Source organism: Sorex fumeus, unplaced genomic scaffold (genome assembly GCF_029834395.1).
Source record: "Sorex fumeus unplaced genomic scaffold, SorFum_2.1 ptg000007l, whole genome shotgun sequence".
Classification (NCBI taxonomy): domain Eukaryota; kingdom Metazoa; phylum Chordata; class Mammalia; order Eulipotyphla; family Soricidae; genus Sorex; species Sorex fumeus.
The window spans coordinates 38,628,945-38,650,457 of record NW_026606064.1 but is presented as its reverse complement, the minus strand read 5'-3'; the positions used below and the strand labels follow the sequence as shown (position 1 = coordinate 38,650,457).

Here is a 21,513-nt window from a genome sequence, read left to right as displayed (position 1 = left end):
AGCAGCTTTAATCACATCTACAAAGTTCCCTATGTCATATAAGTTCACACTCATGACTCCATGAATTAGGACCTGGTTACCTCAGGGGCCATTATTAAGCATCAGTACTGTGCACCTTTCATGAAGTAGAACTCTAAGAAAGCATGGAGGTTATTACTTCTTTATGGACTGAATGGCATTCAGATTGTAGTGGTTATTATTCATGTATTTACTCAAACTTTTACAATTTTAATTTTTAAAATAATTTTTATTATAGTTTAGGTTACATGGTAGTAATAGTGTTAATGTTTATGATATGAACTTATGAACTTGGTCACCACCAAAAGTGCCCAAGACCATCCACCAATGTCCTTATAACATTTACCCATCTTATGAATAAGGATAGAGAGGTCCAGAAAAGTAAAATAGTTTTGGATTACTCAGCATTGGCAGTTGTCTTCCAGTCTAGCATGTCAGTCTCTAGAATCCATACTCTTGTAAACAAGTATACACGTGCCATATTACCTATCGTGTGCCTAGCACAACAGAGCAAAAACCTCACCAGAAGAGTCACACCCACAGAGCCAGGAAGGACTTGCTATTACCCTTGACATAAAAGCTAAAATTCCAAAATTTTAGTGAATGTGAGAAGCTGAGATTTGTTGGCAGTTGTTACTGATATTATATGTCAGAGGAATAGGGGTGCCCCCATCCATCCACACAGCAAGATTTGGTTGACACCAGACCCCCTATGCGTGGGCAGGATGGCCAGTTGGAGGAAAGGACATGGCCTGAGCAGGGCAATTTCCAGGCAAACAGAACAGACAGTTGTGCTTAGAGTCATCCCACATACAGGAAAAAAAAAATTAACCAATACCCAAACAGCTCTTCACTCCCACCCTCATGCTTCTGTTCCCATCTCTCTTGTCTATGTTCCTTCACTTGTATGCTTGTCAGCTAAATTTCAGATACAGATCATGGAAAATAAGTAGTATAGTTCCATATCATTTTGATATAAGATAAAAAAAAATTCCAGCCAACTTGCTTTTACTGTTTCCAAGGATTTATGGTCAGTGAGGATTAACTTTTTGTTTGCTGTTAAGGAAAAATTATAATGTTCTTTCTGCCTTTTGTTAAAAGATATTGATTAATAACACAATGGGAAATCAGCCAGAATATAGCACATTCTAGCATAAATCCAGGAGCTTGTGTTTACAGGAAGAAAAAATTGAGAAACCAAGAAAAACTAAAACTTTGTGGAGACTGTATGCAGGTTCAATAGCTAAATATAAATCCAGGGCAAGGGAAAGCGTGCATTTAACTTTGAAAAGCATATTTCTGTTCTCAATTTAAAAGGAAACAATTCTAGTTCTCACAAATAGCTGCATCCATTTGAACTGTTTCTGAATAGTAGTTTTATGTGAAATCCTGGTTGTGTCTCTCCCCATCCCCACCCCCAACAGGGCCTTTTGAGACCTCAGAATTTGCTGCACATTATATTAATCTCCACATTCACGGACAAGACACAGCTTCTTTCCAGATTCACATGACTCATTGGGAGAAAAGGTGAAAAATCTGCCTGGCTCTACAACTTGGCATTGCCTTCTAATCAATCCAGTAGGGACTTCACACCATGTTCAGCGGGTTGATCACATGGCCCACAAAGTGCAGGGCAGTAGACTCTCGCTCATAAAGGGCAAACAAAAACGGGGTGTTCAGGGTAACCTTCAGGCTTTGGCCATTCTCTGAGGGTTGTTCACTCTTGCCTTCTTTTAGTTCAAAAAGAAGGTTATTCTGCACCTGCAAGACAATAAGTATTGTGTCACAAGGAGAGTGCAACATGGCATGCTGGGCTTCCTGGTAAGAGGAAATTCCTTCCACCTGTACAGGCTAATTCACACACACACAAACACACACACACACTCACACACACACGCATGCACGCACGCACACACACACACACACACACACACACATGCACATCCACATGTACACACGCACATACCCACTGCCCACAGATACCCATGTTTTTCAACCACCCTCTCACTTGGCCAAACATGCCCAGTGGCAATTCCCTAACATGTCTCTAAGATCCACCTGGCTGTTTTGGGCAGACTTCCTGAGCTCTCTGATGTTGTCTACCAAGTGCTTTGTTCATCTTGGTTATTTAGCAGAGAGTCCCCAACCCCAAGTAATCCCAGGGGCAGGAACAATGCCACGTCTCTTTTTGTTCCGACCACTCAACACAGTACCCAGTGAATTTGGGAGGACAGTATAGTGTCAAAAACAGCCTGACTGAGGCCACTGAACCTAGAGCCATTAACTGTCCAGGTCCTCCTCCCAATTCTGCTCAGGATCTGGGGAGAACTGACAGGTTAGACCAGGCTGGGCAGAATCACCTAACACATGATGAGAGAACTTTGCTCTCTCCACTTGTTTCCAGAGAGACAAAAAACTTTGACCTTTTTTTCCAACCCTGGGCACTCACCCAGCTCCCCCTTTTACCCTCCCCCCTACTCCCTGACGCTTTCTCTGAGTCCCTCCCAATGAGCACACAGACCAAGCCAGGCAGACATAGCCCCAGACCCTGCCCTGTCGTAACAGTGTACCTTGCCGACTCTGAGACCAGTGTCACTGATTTTGCCTAGGTTTGCTTCGGCTCCCAGCAGGGTACCCAGCTTGGCCTGGGAGAGCAGATTCTGCAAGTCATAGGATCCTCTCAGCACCACTTTTGGCAAGGTCAGGTGGATTATCCTGTAGAGATAATACACAGTTAAGATGTTTGTTTTGGGGTAAGGAGTAATCTCACTGTTTGTTCAGGATACCTCAGAGAAGGGAGAACCAAAGATAGTATTATTTCCTTGAAGCCAGATAGTATTATTTCCTTGAAGAAAAGATATCTGCCCCTTACCCAATTTGTCTTGGGGAAATTTTCAGCAGCAAATCCAATTGAAACAAATCTCTATGGACTGGAGCATATACATTGCAAGAAGGACCCCACCTGGGTTTAATCTCCAGCAATCCATGGTTTCCTGAGCACAGGTTGGAGTGACATAAGGCCACCCAAACCACTCTGGTGTGGCTCCAGAACCAAAAATAAACCGATAAACCAAAAATACTTTCTTCCTTTAAAAATAGAGTGAGGATGTACAGCCCTTAATAGTAGTGCTCTCTGGGAAACATAAAGTGAAGGCCTACTCTCTCCTCCTACAATACTTAGCCATGCTTAGCATCAGCAGAGCCATTTTGGAAAAGCACAATTTTTCCCAGTAACTGTCAGTTGAACCAGGTAATAACCATTTATGAGAATCAGCCAAAGCTACTCCTACCCATTTATGGGGCAGAATTACCCCACATGAAGTCAGTAGATATAACCACTGAACCAATCAAGAAAAAGGTCACCAGGGAATGGCGCAAGATAGTCAGGGAAGCCCCATGCATTTTTTAAAGTATAAAAGAACCCTGGAAACAAGGGGAGGGGTCACTCTCCTACTAGAGGAGTGTAATGTATTTTATATGTTTAACACAATTTTTAAAATGACTTAAAAATATTTAACTCCATTAGTTCACCTTTACCTCTTAGTGACATCCTCAGAAAAAATTCTGGACCTCATGCTCTAGGTCTAATACATAGGTCAAATCTAGTGCCTCACCGCCAGAGCAATTCCTGAGTGTAGAGCCAATGAGTAACCTCTAAGTATCACCAGGTCTGACCCAAAATAAGCCAAAAATTTTAAAAAATTTAAAAATCTAGTACCTCAGTGTCAGCTAAGTGATTTATTCCCACTGTAGTAGAAAAGTGACTGGGGCAATAGCTCAATGGTTAGGGTGTTTGCCTTGCCTGACCCGGGTTCAATTCCTCCGTCCCTCTCAGAGAGCCTGGCAAGCTACTAAGAGTATCTCGCCCACGAAAGGAACATTCCTTCACTGTTGGTGGGAATGTCGACTGGTTCAGCCCTTCTGGAAAACAGTATGGACGATTCTCAAAAAATTAGAAATTGAACTCCCATTTGACCCAGCAATACCACTCCTGGGAATATATCCCAGAGAGGCAAAAATGTATAGTCGAAGTGACATCTGCACTTGTTTGTTCATTGCAGCACTCTTTACAATAGCCAGAAACTGGAAGAAACCTGAATGCCCAAGAACAGATGACTGGTTAAAGAAACTTTGGTACATCTACACAATGGAGTACTATGTAGCTCTTAGAAAAGATGAAGTCATGAAATTTACATACAAGTGGTACAATATGAAAAGTATCATGCTAAGCGAAATGAGTCAGAAAGAGAGGGATAGACATAGAAAGATTGCATTCATCTGGGGGATATAAAGTAACAAAATATGAGATTAATACCCAAGAATAGCTGAGATCAGCACCAGGAGGATTAGTCCATAGCTTAGAGGCCAACCGGGCATTCTAGGGGAAAGGGCAGCTCAGATAGAGAAGGGAGCACCAAATAAAGGGTGTTTGGAGGATCCTCCCAGGAGGGGAGATGCATGTCGAAAGTAGACTATGGACTGAACATGTTTGCCACTCAATGCCTCTTTTGCAGACCACAACACCCAAAAGGAGAGAGAGAACACAAGGGATTGCCCTGCCACAGAGGCAGGGGGGGAAGGAGGGATGGGGGTGGGGGGGATATTATCCATGGTGGTGGAAAATGGGCACTGGTGGAGGGATGGGTATCTGATCATTGTATAATCGAAACCCAAGCACAAAAAATTGTAAATCTACAACTGTACCTCATGGTGTTTCACTAATAAAAAAAAAATACAAAATTAAAAAAAAAAGTCTCACAGTGGAGACATTACTGGTGCCTGCTTGAGCAAATTGATGAACAATGGGAGGATAGTGCTGCAGTGCTACCAATGAGAATGGCCCAAAATAGTGGGGGAAACATGTGTTGATGGGGATGTGGTGAAAAAGGAACTCTTATCTCATGCTGGTGGAAATGTCTGGTTCAACTCCTGTGGAAAACAGCATGGAGGTTTCTTCGTAAACAGAATTGAGCTGCCATATGATCCAGCAACTCCACTTTTGGACATCTATGCCCAAGACCAAAAAAAAATTCATTTCAAAAGATATTTGCACACCATTATTCATTGTAGAACTTTAGTACAATAACTAAGATATGAAATCAATCTAGGTTTCCAAATTGACAGATGAATGGACTGTCAATTTGGATACCTAGATGAATATGTGGTATATACACAAATTGAAATACTACGCTGTTGCTCGGAATGATGAAACTGTGCAATTTGCTGCCACCTAGTTGGAACTGGAAGAGAACATATTGAGTGAAGTAAGCCAGAAGGACAAAAACAGGATGATCTCACTTATCTGTGGTATATAGAATAACCGGAAGAGGAGATGTGATGTAGTAAAGGGGGTATGCATTAGATCACCCTTTGATCTCAAAGTATAACAACGAGAAGGATGAAGAAGGAAAGAAATTAAGGCGGGGGAGCAAAAAGATGAAAAAGGAAAGTAATGAAGGAACAGAATCAGAAGCCTTGGGTATACTAGTAATGTGGGAGAGTGGTATAGTTATATATCCAAAGCACAGACTCAGAAACACTGAAAACTGTCACTGTCACTGTCACTGTCACTGTCCTCCCGTTGTTCATCGATTTGCTCGAGAGGGCCCAGTAACGTCTCCATCGTGAGACTTGTTGTTACTGTGCTTGGCATATCGAATACATCACGGATAGCTTGCCAGGCTTTGTTGTGCGGGTACTGTCAGTAGCTGGCCAGGCTCTCCCAGAGGGGCAGAGGAATTGAACCCGACTCGGCTGGGCCGGCTATGTGCAAGGCAAATGCCCTACCACTGTGCTATCTAAATTACAACCACCAAACTTTGAAATGTATCTGTCAAAATGGCAGGTGGAGGGTCTGGTGGCTAAAGTTGAGGGAACAGAAGGGAGTATGGGAACTCTGGTAGAGGAAAGTTGATACTGGTTGTGGGATGAATGTTGAAATATTTTATAACATTGTAAAGCATGGTTCTTAAATTGAATTTCAATTTTTTTAAAGAAAGAAAGAGATGTGCCTTTGATCTTCAAACTGCTGGAAAACATAAGCACAAAGAAAAGTTTGCTTCTGGGGCTGGAGCGATAGCACAGCAGGTAGGGCATTTGCCTTGCATGCTGACTCGGGTTTGATTCCCAGCATCCCAAATGGTCCCTCGAGCACCTCCAGGAGTGATTCCTGAGTGCAAAGCCAGGATCACCGCATCAATGAAAATCAAGAATCGCCAGGTGTGGGCCAAAAAGAAAGAAAGAAAGAAAGAAAGAAAGAAAGAAAGAAAAAGTATGCATCCCCCCCTCCTTGACCTCTCCTGATTACAGAGACCCTAGATCAAAGTGATCAAGAGACGAGTGGAAAGATGATGAGTGGGTGCCCAGGCTTCTTGTCCGGAACAGAAGTAATGTAGTACCCTAACTAATGGGTACCACCATGTACCACCTGCTCACACATTGCAGGGGGAGCATCCTAAGGTGTCCAAGTGGTTCTGGGAGGCATACCGAGGAGCCAAATTCTTCATTCCTGTCAGGAAGTCGTGCTGGAAGATGAGGGTCTCCACTCTTCGCAGGTCAGAGGGACAGTAGGGTTGGATCAGGAGCAGGCAGGCATTCTCACTGAGAGGCACAAGCGTCGTGGACATGTTGTTCTGAGTGTCATCCAAGTGCTGAAAATTACCTGTGCCTGAGAGCATGGGGACTGACACTGAGGTAGTATTGTCTACCCAGAAGCCCTGGAGCCCATCCAACAAGGAGAACCCCTTCATCTTTCCTGGGGGAGAAAAAAAAACGAGGAAAGAAGAGTCAGAAAAGGAGGCTTGGGAATGTATGGGCTCAGGACAGGGAGACTGCAGAGCAAAGGGCAAAAACTGGGCTGAGAGTGACAGGATAGACCAGTATACATCTTCCCCAACCCCAGACAACTGGTACCTTCCCAACACTTCTCTTCCCAGAACACTACCCAATTTTCAGGTCCCAACACTTTACCATTCCCAGAACCCTGAGTCCCTCTCAAGTCTCCTTCTGCACCATTCAACCATTTTAGCTTTTCAAGTAATTGTCCTCAAGCCAGAAAGCTTAAGGAACCCACTGCACTAGTAACTGACCAGTCACTCAAACCAGATCTGCCATAGAGGGTAGCCTGCAACCATCCAGGATTATATATTTTATATATTTTGTTTCTGTACCATTTTTAAACAAAATTAAGAGGAAGATACAGATATGTTCCATTTATGTTCTACTCCCTCCCACATCCTCACTCTGTCACTATCAGCAGCCCTACCAGAATGGTGAACCTGTGACATCAAGGCCCCTACACTAATCAGGAGTCATCACCTCATCACTAATAGTTCATCATCCATGGTAGTTTTTATTCTTGCCACTGTGCCGTCTGCATTGGACACAAATCTACCATGCTAATAGCATGCAGAGCTTTTTCACTGCCCTAAGTTTTCTCTAGTGTACCTTCACTTTTAATCTGCATACCATGCAACTGCAAGAGATAACTGACTTGTCCTGTTTTTATTCTACTTCTCTTGTGCCTGGAGAAAACTTAGTGTGAGTGTGTTGTACACACCTTATGGAATGACTATATTCTCATTCACCGTGCTCCTCTTGCTGCTAGGGACAGACACATGATCTAGTTGTGATTGATGCATTTGAGAAAAAAATGAAATGAACCTTTGGCCTGGCCTGGAGGACAAGTAAAGCCTGTTTCTTGTAGGGAGGGCAACAGGGGTGTCCTGAGAAATTTGAGCAAACTCTGTCAAAGACACTCATTTGGGGTCTCTCTTGATGACTGTCCCTTCAGAACATTCCCCTCCCTCTTTATACCTCTCATCTTCAAAGGCCCTTTTGGTGACTATTCTGGGAGAGTAAGATGAATAATGACATGTCATTGGGGAGGGGTACCTAAAACTGGAGAGTCTGAGTAAAATTGGGCTAGAAAAAGTCAGAATACAGGGACTGAAGAGAACAGGGGGCTAGAGTGCCTGCCATGTATGTGTCTGTCCCTGGTTCTATCACCTCCACCTCTAAGAATCACTGACTATGGCCTAACCCTCCCACAAAAGAAGAATCAGTGTTCCTGTTTTACTGATCCAGAAGCCTCCGAAGAGTAGGGAGTACAGGACTCCTGGTGGGTATGAACTGGAATGATTGTGCTCTATCGGTGCCCTGCAGGAAGTGGCACACGGTATACTAATGGCTTCTTTGTCATTACAGCTACATGTTTAGTGGTAGACAGCCATGCTTCTCAGAGGGTGTCTGAGGAGGAAGCTTCAAACTTCTCCCTCAGAGGGTGTCTGAGGAGGAAGCTTCAAACTTCTCCACGAGGACTTTCAGGCAGGTCCATGGGCCTGGCAGGACGCTATTAAGATTGTGCAGCTGGGCATAGAAAGGCAGGGAAGCCTTTCTATCCACCAACAAATAAAAATAGGATGCTGCCCCCAGAAAGACACCAGGATCTGAACAGAGGTGGCTGTTCTCCCCTCCCTGCTCATTTGATTACACATCTTGTCCTTACCCAGAGGTTAGGTAAACCATCAGGGTAAACTGGTGTCCCAGAAACTGCCAGAGCCATTGCAGTAAAGATAACCTAAAGATCATTGGCTCCTCAATACTCATCTTTGCTACATAGAAACATTCACCTTTGCTCATGGGTCATGATTGCAAATAAAGCTGAGAGAGACCACTAATCTCAAATATGGACACGTTGAGGTGGGCATGTATTTGGTATGCATCTTGGATAGAAACTGAGGTTTGGAAGCAAGATAAGTGGGCTAACGGTGGTGACTTATTTATTCTTAGCGTAGTTTGTTTCCCCATGTCTTTTTCCTCCTTCTTGTTCATATTTAACAAATGAATCATGTGGGCTGGCACCATCTCTGAAATGAGTCCTGATTTCTGACACCCGTGACTCTCTCCCTTTATATTTTTGGGAACACAAATTTTTCAATGAGTTCCTCTGAGATCCCAAATATCCTCTCTTTATATAATATTTATCAAAGAGGTCATCTGATCCCGCTATTTGAGTAACCCCTACCCTGGTCTCCACTCATGTACACCATCCATTTTGGGACCTGATAAATCACAGTTTCATCATCTTCTCTTGAACCCCAAGAATATGAATCAGGCACCTGTGTGCTGTCTCTCCAGCTCTTTGTGACTACTTGCTTTTTTGTCTCTGTCCCACACAGCTTGCACATTGGATGTTAACTGTGCCCCTCACATGCTTTCCTCCTCAGTCAATAGCCAATTTCAGAGCCAGTACTTTAGCCTTTGTTTCCGTTTGCTTATCCAGTTGCATAATCTTCTAAAGCTCTTCCCTGCCTCCAATCCATACAGAAAAATCTTCTTGAATGACCTCTGGGCAGAAGGCTTATCTACTCAAACACCTACCCACCAATAAACTCCAATCTTCCTAAGTATCACATTCAGTCTTCAAAGCAGGTCGTGTCATGCCTTTCTATCTCTTTCTGCTTTGGTCTCATTCTCTCATTCTAAGCTCTGGCCAAACTGTTTTTGCTCCTCACCTTGAGTGTGGCAATCTTTGCTTATACCTTTGCTCTTCCTATTCACCACAGCCCTGCTCTCCTAGCTAACCTTAGTCCTTTCATCTGCCTTTCAATTTCCCTCCCTTCTCTGAGGCCTGAGTCCCAGAGTACCTTCTGAGAACTGTACCTGTAGTTTTGTGGCCATGGTTGTTCACAGGCTCTATTTCTGCCATTGAACAAGTAAGCTGGGGTAGAATGGCATATTTATCTTTCCTATTCAGGTCTTCTGAGACATTCAACTCAAAATCTTACAAGTAACAAATTCTCAATGACTACTGAAAAAAAAAATCTGTATAGTAGGGATTTGAGGGATAATTACCTCTCCTAATATGAAAGTAATTTAAGCAAACAAATTCAATATCTTGCAAGGTATGGTGATCTTATAAGAGACAGGAAACTTTGATATATCAAAGGGATAGAAACTTGCCACTATTGAACATAGTCTCGGGACAGGAAGTATGAACTCAATCCCTGGATTCTGGAACACTTTCTTCACAAGACCCTCTGTAGCACTCTTGGATAAGTGGGTTTTATTTTGCTGAGTCTTTATTTTCTTCACCAGAAAAACTTCTTTCTGCATTTAACCTCATGAGAATACTAAATGAACAAAGTAAAAGGAAGCACTATAGCTGGCACACAGTAAGACAGCAGGTGTATAAGTTGATGCTCGAGCAATGCTGATACAAAGAGCCCCACAGAAAAGTCATTTCCATCCTTTGGAGGATGGTTCCTGGGAAATTCCACATCACCTATTCCATAGACCTCTTCTTGCTTAACTCAGCTAAGCCATTGGCCACTGAACCCATAAAGACAAAGAACTTTCACCCTCTGGCACAGTCTAGGAAACAGAGCTCACCTTATGGTTTGCCTTACCTTGAAAGTGGACATAGGTGTTGAAAACCAGGTTGCTGCCTGAGCCAATTCCTGTCACGGCGTTCATTTTCCATCCTGTCACAGCCTGTATGAACCTGTTGATCTTCTCAGCAGCGAGATCTGGATCTGTGGACAAGTCTAGAGAGCGTGGGAGAGTGACTGGGGCAAAGAGTGCCAAGCCCTGCATAAATGGCTGCTTCAGGTGCAGGCCAGGAGCTACAAACAGACCCACCACTGTGGATAGGAGTAGCTTGTTCTGGCTGCTAGTGTCACCCTGGGCAACCAGAAGGCCTTGAATGGTCTGCAGAGTAGAGAGGACCTTATGACCATCTAGCCGAGACATGCAGTCCTGACCCTCCCTAGGGACACCCAGAAATGCCTGAAGTCTGTTGGCTGTAGGGTCCAAAGCTCCTAGGTAGAGAGACGCCAGTGTGCCAAAGAATGTCACAGGGGAAAGGATGGCCCCATTGCTGGAGCTCCATTTCTCACTCAACATTCTATGCATGCGGGAGCCCAAGAAGTTAAGCAGCATTCCCACTTCTGCAGCTCTCTTTTTGTCTTCTGCATCTAGTTTCTTAGTGGCCAACACCAGCTTTTCTTGAAGGGCTTCCTCATCCACAGGGGATGTCTTGGCTTGAATTGGGACAGGTGTGAAGGTCGGTTCTTTGAGCATATCTGCGTTGGATTTCTCCAGCTGATCACAGATGCTCTTGCTGTAGACAAGGAGGTGGAAGGGGTGTACATACACCCGATCACCAACGGCAAGGTCAGTCAAGGCCAAGAGGCAAAGCACAGTGGCCTTTAGACTCATGTCAGCAGAAGTCATTCTAAAGGGAGCACTTGATTCTGTGTAACCTAAAATATCATTTGGTAAAAGGTAAAAACATTATTATTAAGGTTGCTATAGCCAAACTTTTAGTTAATGCAATATTTCCTGTGATCACTTAACCCAGGGAAAATCCATCAAATGCTCCGTAGATAGTATCTATACAATCCAGATATAAAACTTACTGTTTATACTTCTGTACGGTTCAATTTGGGGAATCAGTTTTGTTTTCTTTTTTTTTTTTCTTGTCATTCTTTCATGGGGGCCATGCTAATCTTCTTTGTATTGTTCCAATTTTAGTATATGTGCTGCTGAAGTGAGCACGTGTTTTCTCTTTTAATGATATTTTTAATCATGAAAATGTCTTACTGTTAAGACATTTGCATATTTAAAACTATCTAACTGCTCATTAAATCAAGTAAAACTATAAGTAAATCTTTTCACAAAATATTTTAAACACATTTCTTCAAGAATACAGATAACTAATGATATTATCTATGCTAATCACTTACATGATTTATTCAATAATTACATGTTTAATAGAGACTAATACAAAAACAATTTGACTTACTTATTTCAAGCAAAATAGTTTTATTTATAAAATATGAGAGAAAAGGAGAGAAAAATTACACACCCTGACCTGGGATGCAGTCAATTCCAAAATGCAGTGTGCCTTGACTTATGTTCAAAAAAATGGAGCAGGGGTTGGAGCAATAGCACAGTGGGTAGGGCATTTGCCTTGCACACGGCCAACCTGGGTTCGATTCCCAGCATCCCATACGGTCCCCTGAGCACCATCAGGGGTGATTTCTGAGTGCAGAGCCAGGAGTAACCCCTGTGCATCACCCGGTGTGACCCAAAAAGTCAAAAAAAAATGGAGCAGTGATATTGGTATTAATGCAAAAGTGCCTATGTTGAAGTCCTAACTCCCAGGAACCTTAAAATGTGGCTGCATTTAGAGATAGTCCTTTTTTGTGGGTGAGGATAGTACTCCCCAACCTTAAAATGTTTCTCCCAGTATTCAGGAGGCATGGGGATATTTTGTCAACTGGGCTGGTGATTTTGAATTTAGCCATATGCTGCTATATGCCTCTACCCCTGTATTATTTGTTTGGACCTTGAAATATTATTAGCATCAACATTTTGGTTTGGGGCCACACCTGGCTATACTCAGGGATTATTCCTGGCTTTTTACTCAGGGATCACTCCTGATGGTACTAAGGGGACTATATATGGTGTGCCAGGGACCAAACTGGTGTTGGTTACAATCAAGAACAGCGACTTACCCCCTGTATCATTTTCCCACCAGGAGCTAAAGCCTTTAAAGAAATCATTTAAGTTAAATAAGGTTGGTATAACTGGCTTATAGCCAATATTTTATTCAAGGGGAAATTATAGGAGAGACAAGGACACAAAATGCAAAGGGACAACCATGTGAAGATACTGAAAGAAAATAGTCATTTGCAAGTCAAGGACAGACCCCCTAAAAATTCAGCCCACCCATACTTTAATCTTGGGTTTTCTCCCTCCAAAACTGTGAAAAAATATATTTTCATGGATTAAGTCACCCAATCGAGGACACTTGTTAAGGCTTCCTAGTGAACAAATGCCCGCATTCCTATCCTCAAGAGAACCATTTGTGGTTCCAACAACAGATTTACATGGTGGCCCATGGTGGGTGGTAAATCAGTTTGGAATGAAAAACCAACATACAGAGAGTTATAAATCTGTGTAATAATAGCTTACAATAATGTCATGGCAAAAGTGATCTTGCTGTGTAATTTCAACCAGAAAATGTTCATTTTACTTTCCAGCTATGCTGCATAATTAGAAAATAGAGATCTCAGCTTTGTATATGACTATTCACAAGTGTCCTTTTTCAGCCATTATCCTATCTGATTATTATGCTAAAAATTAAAAAAGAAACTGTTACTCATCTCTGCAGAGGTCATAAATCAAATTATATGAGAGATGGAATTTGTGCCTGCTTTTTCACTCTCAGGTTATTTTGAATCTCTAAGTTCAGAAGACTCACCAAGAAACTTCAAAAACAATGAAGGCCTGGGTCTCACCACCAGAGATACTGGTTAAGTGGCTTTGGAGTATATCCTGGGAATGGGGTTTTTAGTTTCCTAATTGCCAAAGTCTAGGTATTTTTCACTGGTCAACCCCAAACCAACTTACAATATCACTGTAGAGTAAAAGCCCTATATAGCTCTGATGATCCCTTCCCAACCTCACTCACCAACAGTTTGATTTCATCGGTCTGTACTCAGAATAAGTATAGATTTTCTAAAAATTTTCAGGTGACTCTGATGTGCAACTATTATTTGGAAGTTCTGCCTTAGACATAGTTTGAGGAATGGGGTAAACTCCAGCATCCTGTCTCCCTAGAGCATACTTGGCCTAACTTTCAGGAAAAAATAAAACTGTTACTTAGTAATTTGGAAACTTACCTTATTTAAGGAACAAGCAAAAGGTGCCTATAAATGGCCCCACTTTCATGGATTATTCCTGCACTACTGGGGTTGGAGACTGTAACATCCACTTTGGGAAACACTGTATGATTCTCTTCTAGCTCACCATGCTATCAACAAGTATATGGGAAATGCCTGAGATGTGGAGATCCTGAAAGATCAGAACTAGAGCTGGCTCTAACTGATTGCATCTCCTAATTCTTCTTAGTTGAGAGGATGAATGACTGCACTCAGTTCTAGGAATTTATACTACATCTCACTTGGTTTCTTGTAAAGAGTTGTACTGTAGTATCAGGTTTTCCTTAAGTTTCTTGAACCCTTTACACTTATCCTCCTTCCTTCCCAAAATTAGAATGTCTCTTTTTGGAGCTGCAGGATGTTACCACTGATTCAAGGTCACATTAACACGTTGATTTTTCTTGTTCCTCTTTGCTGAGTCAGCTTACTTTAGATTAATGCTTTGTTTCTTATTCCTTGTCTGGAAACCTATTATGCCCAGAAACAAAGGATATTCTTCTTAAATAAATTGTGTGTGTCAGTATGTGTGTGTGTGAGTCAGAGAGAGAGAGAGAGACAGACAGACAGACAGACAGACAGACAGACATAGACACAGACACAGACACAGAGAGAGAAAGAGAGCCTCAGTCCCTATGCTTGGCCCTTAGCAAGTAAAGTCACCAGAATAAACTGGGAAACCCTGCGTACTGGAAAAAATACTGCAGGCACCAATATGTCCTTAGTTGGAGCCATGCTGGGAAGTGCAGCCTTCCGTGCTTTGCAGCTCTGCATAGCTACAGGTAAGAAATTTAGGGATTATTCTTCAGGCCAAGGCTGCTCTTTGCTTTCAGCTGTCATCTGATGCTGTAGCCCCAGTTCTTTGCCAACAGGCAGTAGTCCTAGGGATTAAGCAGTGCCCTAGGCAGGTGAGCCTATTATGCTCGTCCTGCTCTTGTCTCCATTTAAAAAAAAAAAAAAATCAGTCTCATTCTTACTTTTACAGCCCTGTGGCTTCATAATAATGTTGAGGGTGACACTCACACAGTACTTATCACTGTTTTTTGTTTGTTTGTTTGTTTTTATTTAAAGTAAGCAGATTTTATTTGGAGGGTTTTAAGATGTGGAGGGGCAAAGAGTGAGTGAGTGAGTGAGAGAGAGAGAGAGAGAGAGAGAGAGAGAGAGAGAGAGTAACCCACTCAAGAGAGAACACAGGCTTCTCCAAGAGCGGAGACAGACCCTACACACATCCTAGCATTAGACAAGAAAGCATGAAAGTACACATCTCAAGAAGGGAGATGACGTGGGCAGGCGCCACATTTGCTCTGCCACGTGGGCACAAGAAGCACACGGGCTCAGGCAGCCTATGCGTGCCCTTATCACTGTTTAATACTTTTACTTTTTTGGCTTTTTAGGGTCACACCCAGTGATGCTCAGCGTTTACTTCTGGCTTTGCACTCAGGAATCAGTCCTGGCAGTGCTGGGGGACCATATGGGATGCCGGGGATCGAACCCAGGTCGGCCACATGGAAGGCAAACGCCCTACCCGCTATACTATCACTCCAGCCCTGTTTAATACTTGAATGCTTTTTTTGCACTGTTTAATCCTTTCTATATATTATCTCATCTAGGCCTCACAATCTCGTCTAATCTCTCTCCCTTCCTGCTGACGCTCAGTAACAAAATATTTCTCCGTCCAATTGTCCCTATCACACTTGGTTCTATAAGGCACTTATCCTGCTCTATTTTACTTTTGCCATTCATTCATGACCTTGTAATGCTGTACCTGGTATCTCTATCTAGTCATTACTCTTCTATTGATTTTTTTCTCACTTTCATGTGAATGCAAATGCCATGAGAACAGGATTCTGGGTCTGTTTTGTTAACTCCTTTGTACTACATACTCCCAAATGGACCTTGAACATAGTAGGTTCACGATTAAGTAACTACTTTTAAGCAGTAGAAATTAGTTGTTAAGGAACCAGAGCAGGGGCTGGAGAGATAGCACAGTGGGTAGTGTGTTTGCCTTGCACGCGGCCAACCTGGGTTCAATTCCCAACATCCCATAAGTTCCCCCAAGCACCGCCAGGAGTGATTCCTGAGTGCAATTCCAGGAGTAACCCCTGAGCATCACCGGGTATGACCCAAAAAGCAAAAGGAAAAAAAATTAATTAAATAATAAAGAACCAGAGCAATTATAAAGCAGGTAGAACACTTACCTTGCACGTGACTGACCCATATTTGATTCCCAACATATATGGTCCCTTGAGTTTGCCAGGAATGATCCCTGAGCTCAGAGTCAGGAACAAGCCCTGAGCATTGCTGCGTGTGCCCTGCCCTCTCCCACCCCACGCCCCTGCCAAGAAAAAAACTAGTTAAAATCAATTGATCAACATTGTTTTGCAGAATTAGGGAGTTCAGAGATTCATCTAAAGTCTTACAGTTAGAAACAAAACTAGAAATGAACCAGGAAACCTGATTCCAACATCCACATATTTAAGCACCAATTCATAGTACCTCTTAAAATAGCAAATAATAAGAACAGGACCGTGTGGTTTATCTTGAAGTTCAGAGAAAAACTTTGATGCCATGTTAGTTCTTTTTTTATTTTATACTGTGGTCTATGGGCATGGGAAACCAAAGATTGTTATTAATCATGGGTTAGCAACTGACGCTGATGAGCTTGATTGCTGCACAGATACAGACCTTGAGATCCAAACCAGAGACAGGCACATGGTTCCCAGGAGAGAAGTAGGAAAACCTAGATTACTTCCCCGAGCCTTTAGGGAATCCAGAGCTGGAGTAGCTGAGTCTTCCAACTATCCCACCTCCACCCCCACCCTTTCTCTGCTCTCTGCAAAACAAGCTGAGCTTCTTTCCCTGGCCAGGAAAAAGACCATTGGACTCTTGGCCACCCAGACTCTACTATTAAGCCAATCTCCAAGGGACCCAACCTTAGTGAGGGGAGCAGAAAAATCTGACTTTCCTGCCCCACGTCTGAGAAAGCACAACCTCCTTGGCAATATCCACAGAGGGAATGAAGGGAAGGATAGCCCCGGTTTGGCATCACAGGAGGGAAGAACGCTCTGAGTTTTCAGCATTTATGTCATCCATGACCTTTGGCTACTGACTCCTGGTGCCATTTAGCCCTCATCTTGCAATGAGGGTCTTACTATCTCTCAAAGAAACCTCCCAACCTTCTAAGAAAGACAATGAGGAAGAATTTAGGAAGGATGGGATGAAGAGAGGGGTTCTGCTTCACTTACCTTCTCCTTTAGTTTCTAAGACTAGAATGGCTTCTTCTCTTGGCCTCATCAGAGGCCCTATTTATGTCTGAGGGGTGGGGATGGAACGGTTCCCAGAGCATTCTGTGACCAAGGGGGGGGGGGGGGGGTGGAGATTTGCATCATTTGACCTGGCTATGGAGAGTGGGCCAGCAGGCAGTGTTGGCCTCCAGTCACTCTCAGGCTGGGACTTCTTCCAGGAAGTGAAGAAAATCAATGCTCTCTTCCCTGATAAACAAAATGAGCTGGTACACAGACAAGTTACACATTTACTGAAATTTACCAGAGTTGAGGTCCTGGTTACTATATAACTTGTTCCACTCAGTTGTGTGGTCTGTCTGTGTCCCTAGAATAGTGGAAGCCTGGAGCCAGATTCCCAAACCTTCTTTCTCAGCCACCCCCTCTGGGTTGTGCTTGTATTTGTTGGCTCAGCAGGCAGTGGGAAAAGCAATATTCAGACAGCCTGGGGTTGAGATATGCCCCGGTGGCCTTGAGGGGTTGTCCAAATAGCCATTAGGCTCTTCTTCCCTGCAAGGCCCCCTGACAAGCACTGAAAGAAACACAAAATAGAACACAAGTGCCTCCTCAAACATTTGGGGTGGAGCTGGGGAGACCATTAGCAACAGCAGTACAGCCAGATGGAAAGGCACCAACCAAATGCTTTCAGACCGTGGGAAGGAACAATCTGTTATAGCTGGGGAAGGTTTCAGAAAGAAGTATCATTTGAATCAAAGCTTGAATAATTAATCCATTGGACTTAGAAGATGCAGAAAACTTTTTTTTAGTATAGGCCTATACAATGACAGCACAGAGAGCGGTAAGTGTTTGGAACACACTAGCCAATCAGGTACTAACATATAAAGCAATAAAAACACCACTTTGTGGTTGCTCCCTATGACTGCCCTTGGACAGTAAGAGGGCTCAATCTTTCCTGCTAGGCCAACTGTACAAAGAACTCTTCAGAAAACTGGAGTTAGGAAAGATTCTGAAACTCCATCTTCTAAGTCAGAGGTCCCAAACTTATTTGGCTTACTACCCACTTTTCAAAAGAAAATTGGTTGAAAAAAATTATTCAGCAACTTACTGGAAATGTGCCTTAAGTTAGCAAATAGAAAGTGCTTCCCAGCTGTATCCTAGAACACTACCACCCATCCCTGATTGTTCAACAACCCCTTTCAGAGAAAGTGAAAGGCTATCATCTACTCTGGGAAAGACTTCTCCAAGTGAAACTGCCCAGCATTCACTTTTCATTAAAAATAAATGTTGTAGTGTTCTTGAAGTTTTTACAGGATATTCAATTATAGATATCTACCAAACTGGAATTAACAGATCTTTCCCAGAGAAAGATTTTTCTTATTCAAAGAAAGATTTTTTCTTACTCCTGTTTTTCATTTTCAGAGCTTTTTTTCACAGAGCTAATCTGTTGCAGCAATAAAAGTTAACAAGCAAGACTTTTTTTGCCATAAGTTGTTTGATTCTCAGTTCTCAAAATTGTCCAGTAAGGAGGCACAGGTGAGCCCACCACCCACCCAAACAACCTGTTGAAAACCTCCACAATCCAATTGTCACCATGCTTATAGCCAGAATTCACAAGCTCAGGACGAGTCTCATCCAGGAATGAATCTGTTGAAAAACTCAGGTATACAGGTTTTGTGTCCAAAATCTCCAGGCTCTCATGGAGTTGGGGATGGCTGACCTCCCCTCATCCCCCTGTTCTTCCAGGAGTTCATGGCAGTCATGCCAATGAACTGCCTCTGGCACTATATAAGCTCACTAACCAGCCATGATCCAGAGACTCATAAATAAACCTTGAAAGAGGTCAATAAGCCACCAAGTAAAGGGTGCTTGGAGGGTCTGCTTGGGATGGGAGATGCATGCTGAAAGTAGACTATAGTCCGAATGATAACCACTCAATACCTCTATTGCAAACCACAACACCCGAAAGGAGAGAGAGAGCAAAAGGGAATGCCCTGCCACAGAGGCGCGGGGTGGGGGGAGGTAGAATTGGGCGGAGGTGGTGGTGGGAGGGATAATACTGGGATCATTGGTGATTGAGAATGGGCACTAATGGAGGGATGGGTACTTGATTGTTGGATCGTTGTATGACTGAAACATAAGCACGAAAGTTTGTAAGTCTGTAACTGTACCTCACAATAATTCATTTAAAAAAATTTAATTAAATTAAACAAAAATAATAAAGTAACTTTAGACAGAAAAAAAAAAAGAAAAGAAAGAGGTCAATAAGCTGCAGAGATGCTTCTGGACCCCATCCATCATCCAGTCCAGTCACCATCCAGTCACCATTCAGTTAAAAATTAACTCCAGGGTCTGGAGCGATAGCACAGTGGGTAGGGAGTTTGCCTTGCATGCAGCCGACTCGGGGTCGATTCCCAGCATCCCATATGGTACCCTGAGCACCTCCAGGAGTAATTCCTGAGTGCATGAGCCAGGAATAACCCCTGTGCATCGCCAGGTGTGACCCCCCCAAAAAAATTAACTCCAGCTGTATCACTCTATTCAGAATTTTAGAATTCTTGGAACACATGGCTGTATTTGCGATCTCATGACATCTCATACTCTACATCACTGTTATACCAGGAATAGCAAACCACATTGGATGGGATATAGAGTAGAAGGCAACCAATCTCGATTAAGAAAATATTAGCACAGAAGTTTCAACCTGTAACAAGATGGTATAGACATCTCTTATACAAGGGCTTAATGGTTTCAGGGTGAGCTACAACAATCTTCACGCACTTTTTTTAAGGAAAGTGTTTAATTATTTTTAGTGAATGATTCATAACAAGAAATACAAGATAAATTATTTAGGGCCTGCTATTGGGGCAAGTGGTGGTTGGATAAATTATTTAGTGCCTGCTTGGATGGTGGTTGGGAAAATTGGAAATAATGATGGTGTGAAGATGTAATGGTGGTGGGATTGGTGTTGGAATATTGAATGTAATATATCATTGTGAACTTTATAAAAATAAATTTAAATTTAAAAATAAACAAATAAATAAAATTGTCCAGTAAGAACTAAAAACATCTTAATGTTATAAGTAATGTTTCAGAAACAAATAAGTGGAAAAACATCATAACAGATTGTTAGAAAATCCTTATCCTATTTATTCAGGGACCCTCATACTGTGTGTGGAAATATTATCATACAGATGTAGAGATGAAAGATGACTTCTATGTCCCTCTTCTTGTCATGACTGGCCAAAATAATAAAAGTCTACCAAGCAGAAGACTCCCCACAATATCCCACCTTCATCTCTCTTCCTAATACAAAGGATCCCAAGACAGGGGGATACAAGTAGACTATCTGAGGTCTGACAAAATTTTTGTTGCAATGGGGGTCCAGCCGGCTGTGTTCAGTTTTACTCCTGGAGGGTTCAGGGGATCAAATGGAGTGCCAGGGATTAAACCCGGGCCAGCAACATACAAGGCAAATGTCTCACTATTTCTCCAGCCCTAATCTAAGGAATTTTTTTTCTGTCTCCTGCCTCATCAGTCTCTCAATAAATTAAGATTTCTTTATTCATATGCCTATCCTGTAGTGTATACCAACCTTTTTTAAAGTAACAAAATGTCAAAGTTGATGCCAAAGAAGGGAAAGGGTGGAGGTGTCTGAACAGGGGAGTGATTTGGTGCTTCACTTGTGACTTCTAAATTTACTTTAATAGACTGTTAGATTAAGACTGAGGAAAATATGGCAAATGGTACAGATATAAAGCTTATCTAGTTTCCAAGACCAGGGGACTGAAAAATAGTTAAATTAAAACCAAGAAAGAAACATGTATAGTGCAAAAGTTTTGGGGAAGGAATGTAAAGTTTGATTTGAAATGTCCCACTTTTGAGGTGTCCATTGTAATTCAGTGATGAATACTTAAAAGTTCCTGAAGTAAGAGCCAGAGTGATAGTGCAGGGTAGGATGTTTACCTTGCATGCGTCTGACCCTGATTCAATCCTCGGCATCCCTATGGTCCCTGGAGCACCACCAGATGTAATTCCTAAGTGCAGAGCCAGGATTTAACCCCTGAGAAATGCCCGGGTGTAATCCAAAAATTTTTTTTTAAGTTTTAAAGTATGGTTGGGGCTGGAGTGATAGCACAGCGGGTAGGGTGTTTGCCTTGCATGCGGCCAACCCGGGTTCGATTCCCAGCATCCCAGATGGTCCGCCAAGCACGGCCAGGAGTAATTCCTGAGTGCATGAACCAGGAGTAACCCCTGTGCATCGTTGGGTGTGACCCAAAACAGCAAAAATAATAATAATAATAAATAAAATAAAAGTTTTAAAGTATGGAAGGCATATATGGTTAGGGGGTGATAGATATGTGAGGCAAATACATCACAATAAATTATAGATCTGAGAATATAAATATTTTATTCAGGGAGAATTAAAAAATATGACAAGAAATAAGGGCAGTCTAGGAATGGGGAATGGAAAAGGAGTCAGTATGGAGAAGAGGTGGATAGGAAAAGTCCAAGAAACAGAAATTCAA

At 42.5% G+C, this 21,513-nt stretch overlaps 1 protein-coding gene and 1 non-coding gene across 2 annotated transcripts; both read right to left on the bottom strand.

Moving 5' to 3' along the window:
* Positions 1-226: 226 nt before the first annotated feature.
* Positions 227-17,129, bottom strand: AGT (angiotensinogen). The gene is made up of 5 exons (XM_056131054.1): positions 16,991-17,129; positions 10,428-11,282; positions 6,505-6,772; positions 2,589-2,733; positions 227-1,779 (listed from the first exon to the last, which is right to left on the bottom strand). The coding sequence occupies exons 1-5, from the start codon at positions 17,037-17,039 to the stop codon at positions 1,606-1,608; spliced, it is 1,491 nt and encodes a 496-aa protein (XP_055987029.1). The 5' UTR covers positions 17,040-17,129; the 3' UTR covers positions 227-1,605.
* Positions 11,471-11,577, bottom strand: LOC130017096 (U6 spliceosomal RNA). The gene has a single exon (XR_008791331.1). It is a non-coding gene; the product is annotated as a U6 spliceosomal RNA (small nuclear RNA).
* Positions 17,130-21,513: the final 4,384 nt, after the last annotated feature.

Excerpts from the sequence above, each read along its gene's own strand:
- AGT (XM_056131054.1), bottom strand. The coding sequence starts at position 17,039 with ATGAGGCCAAGAGAAGAAGCCATTCTAGTCTTAGAAACTAAAGGAGAA. Across the intron at positions 6,773-10,427 it reads CACCTATGTCCACTTTCAAG|GAAAGATGAAGGGGTTCTCC; the intron begins GTAAGGCAAACC and ends TTTCTCCCCCAG. Across the intron at positions 1,780-2,588 it reads CTGGTCTCAGAGTCGGCAAG|GTGCAGAATAACCTTCTTTT; the intron begins GTACACTGTTAC and ends ATTGTCTTGCAG.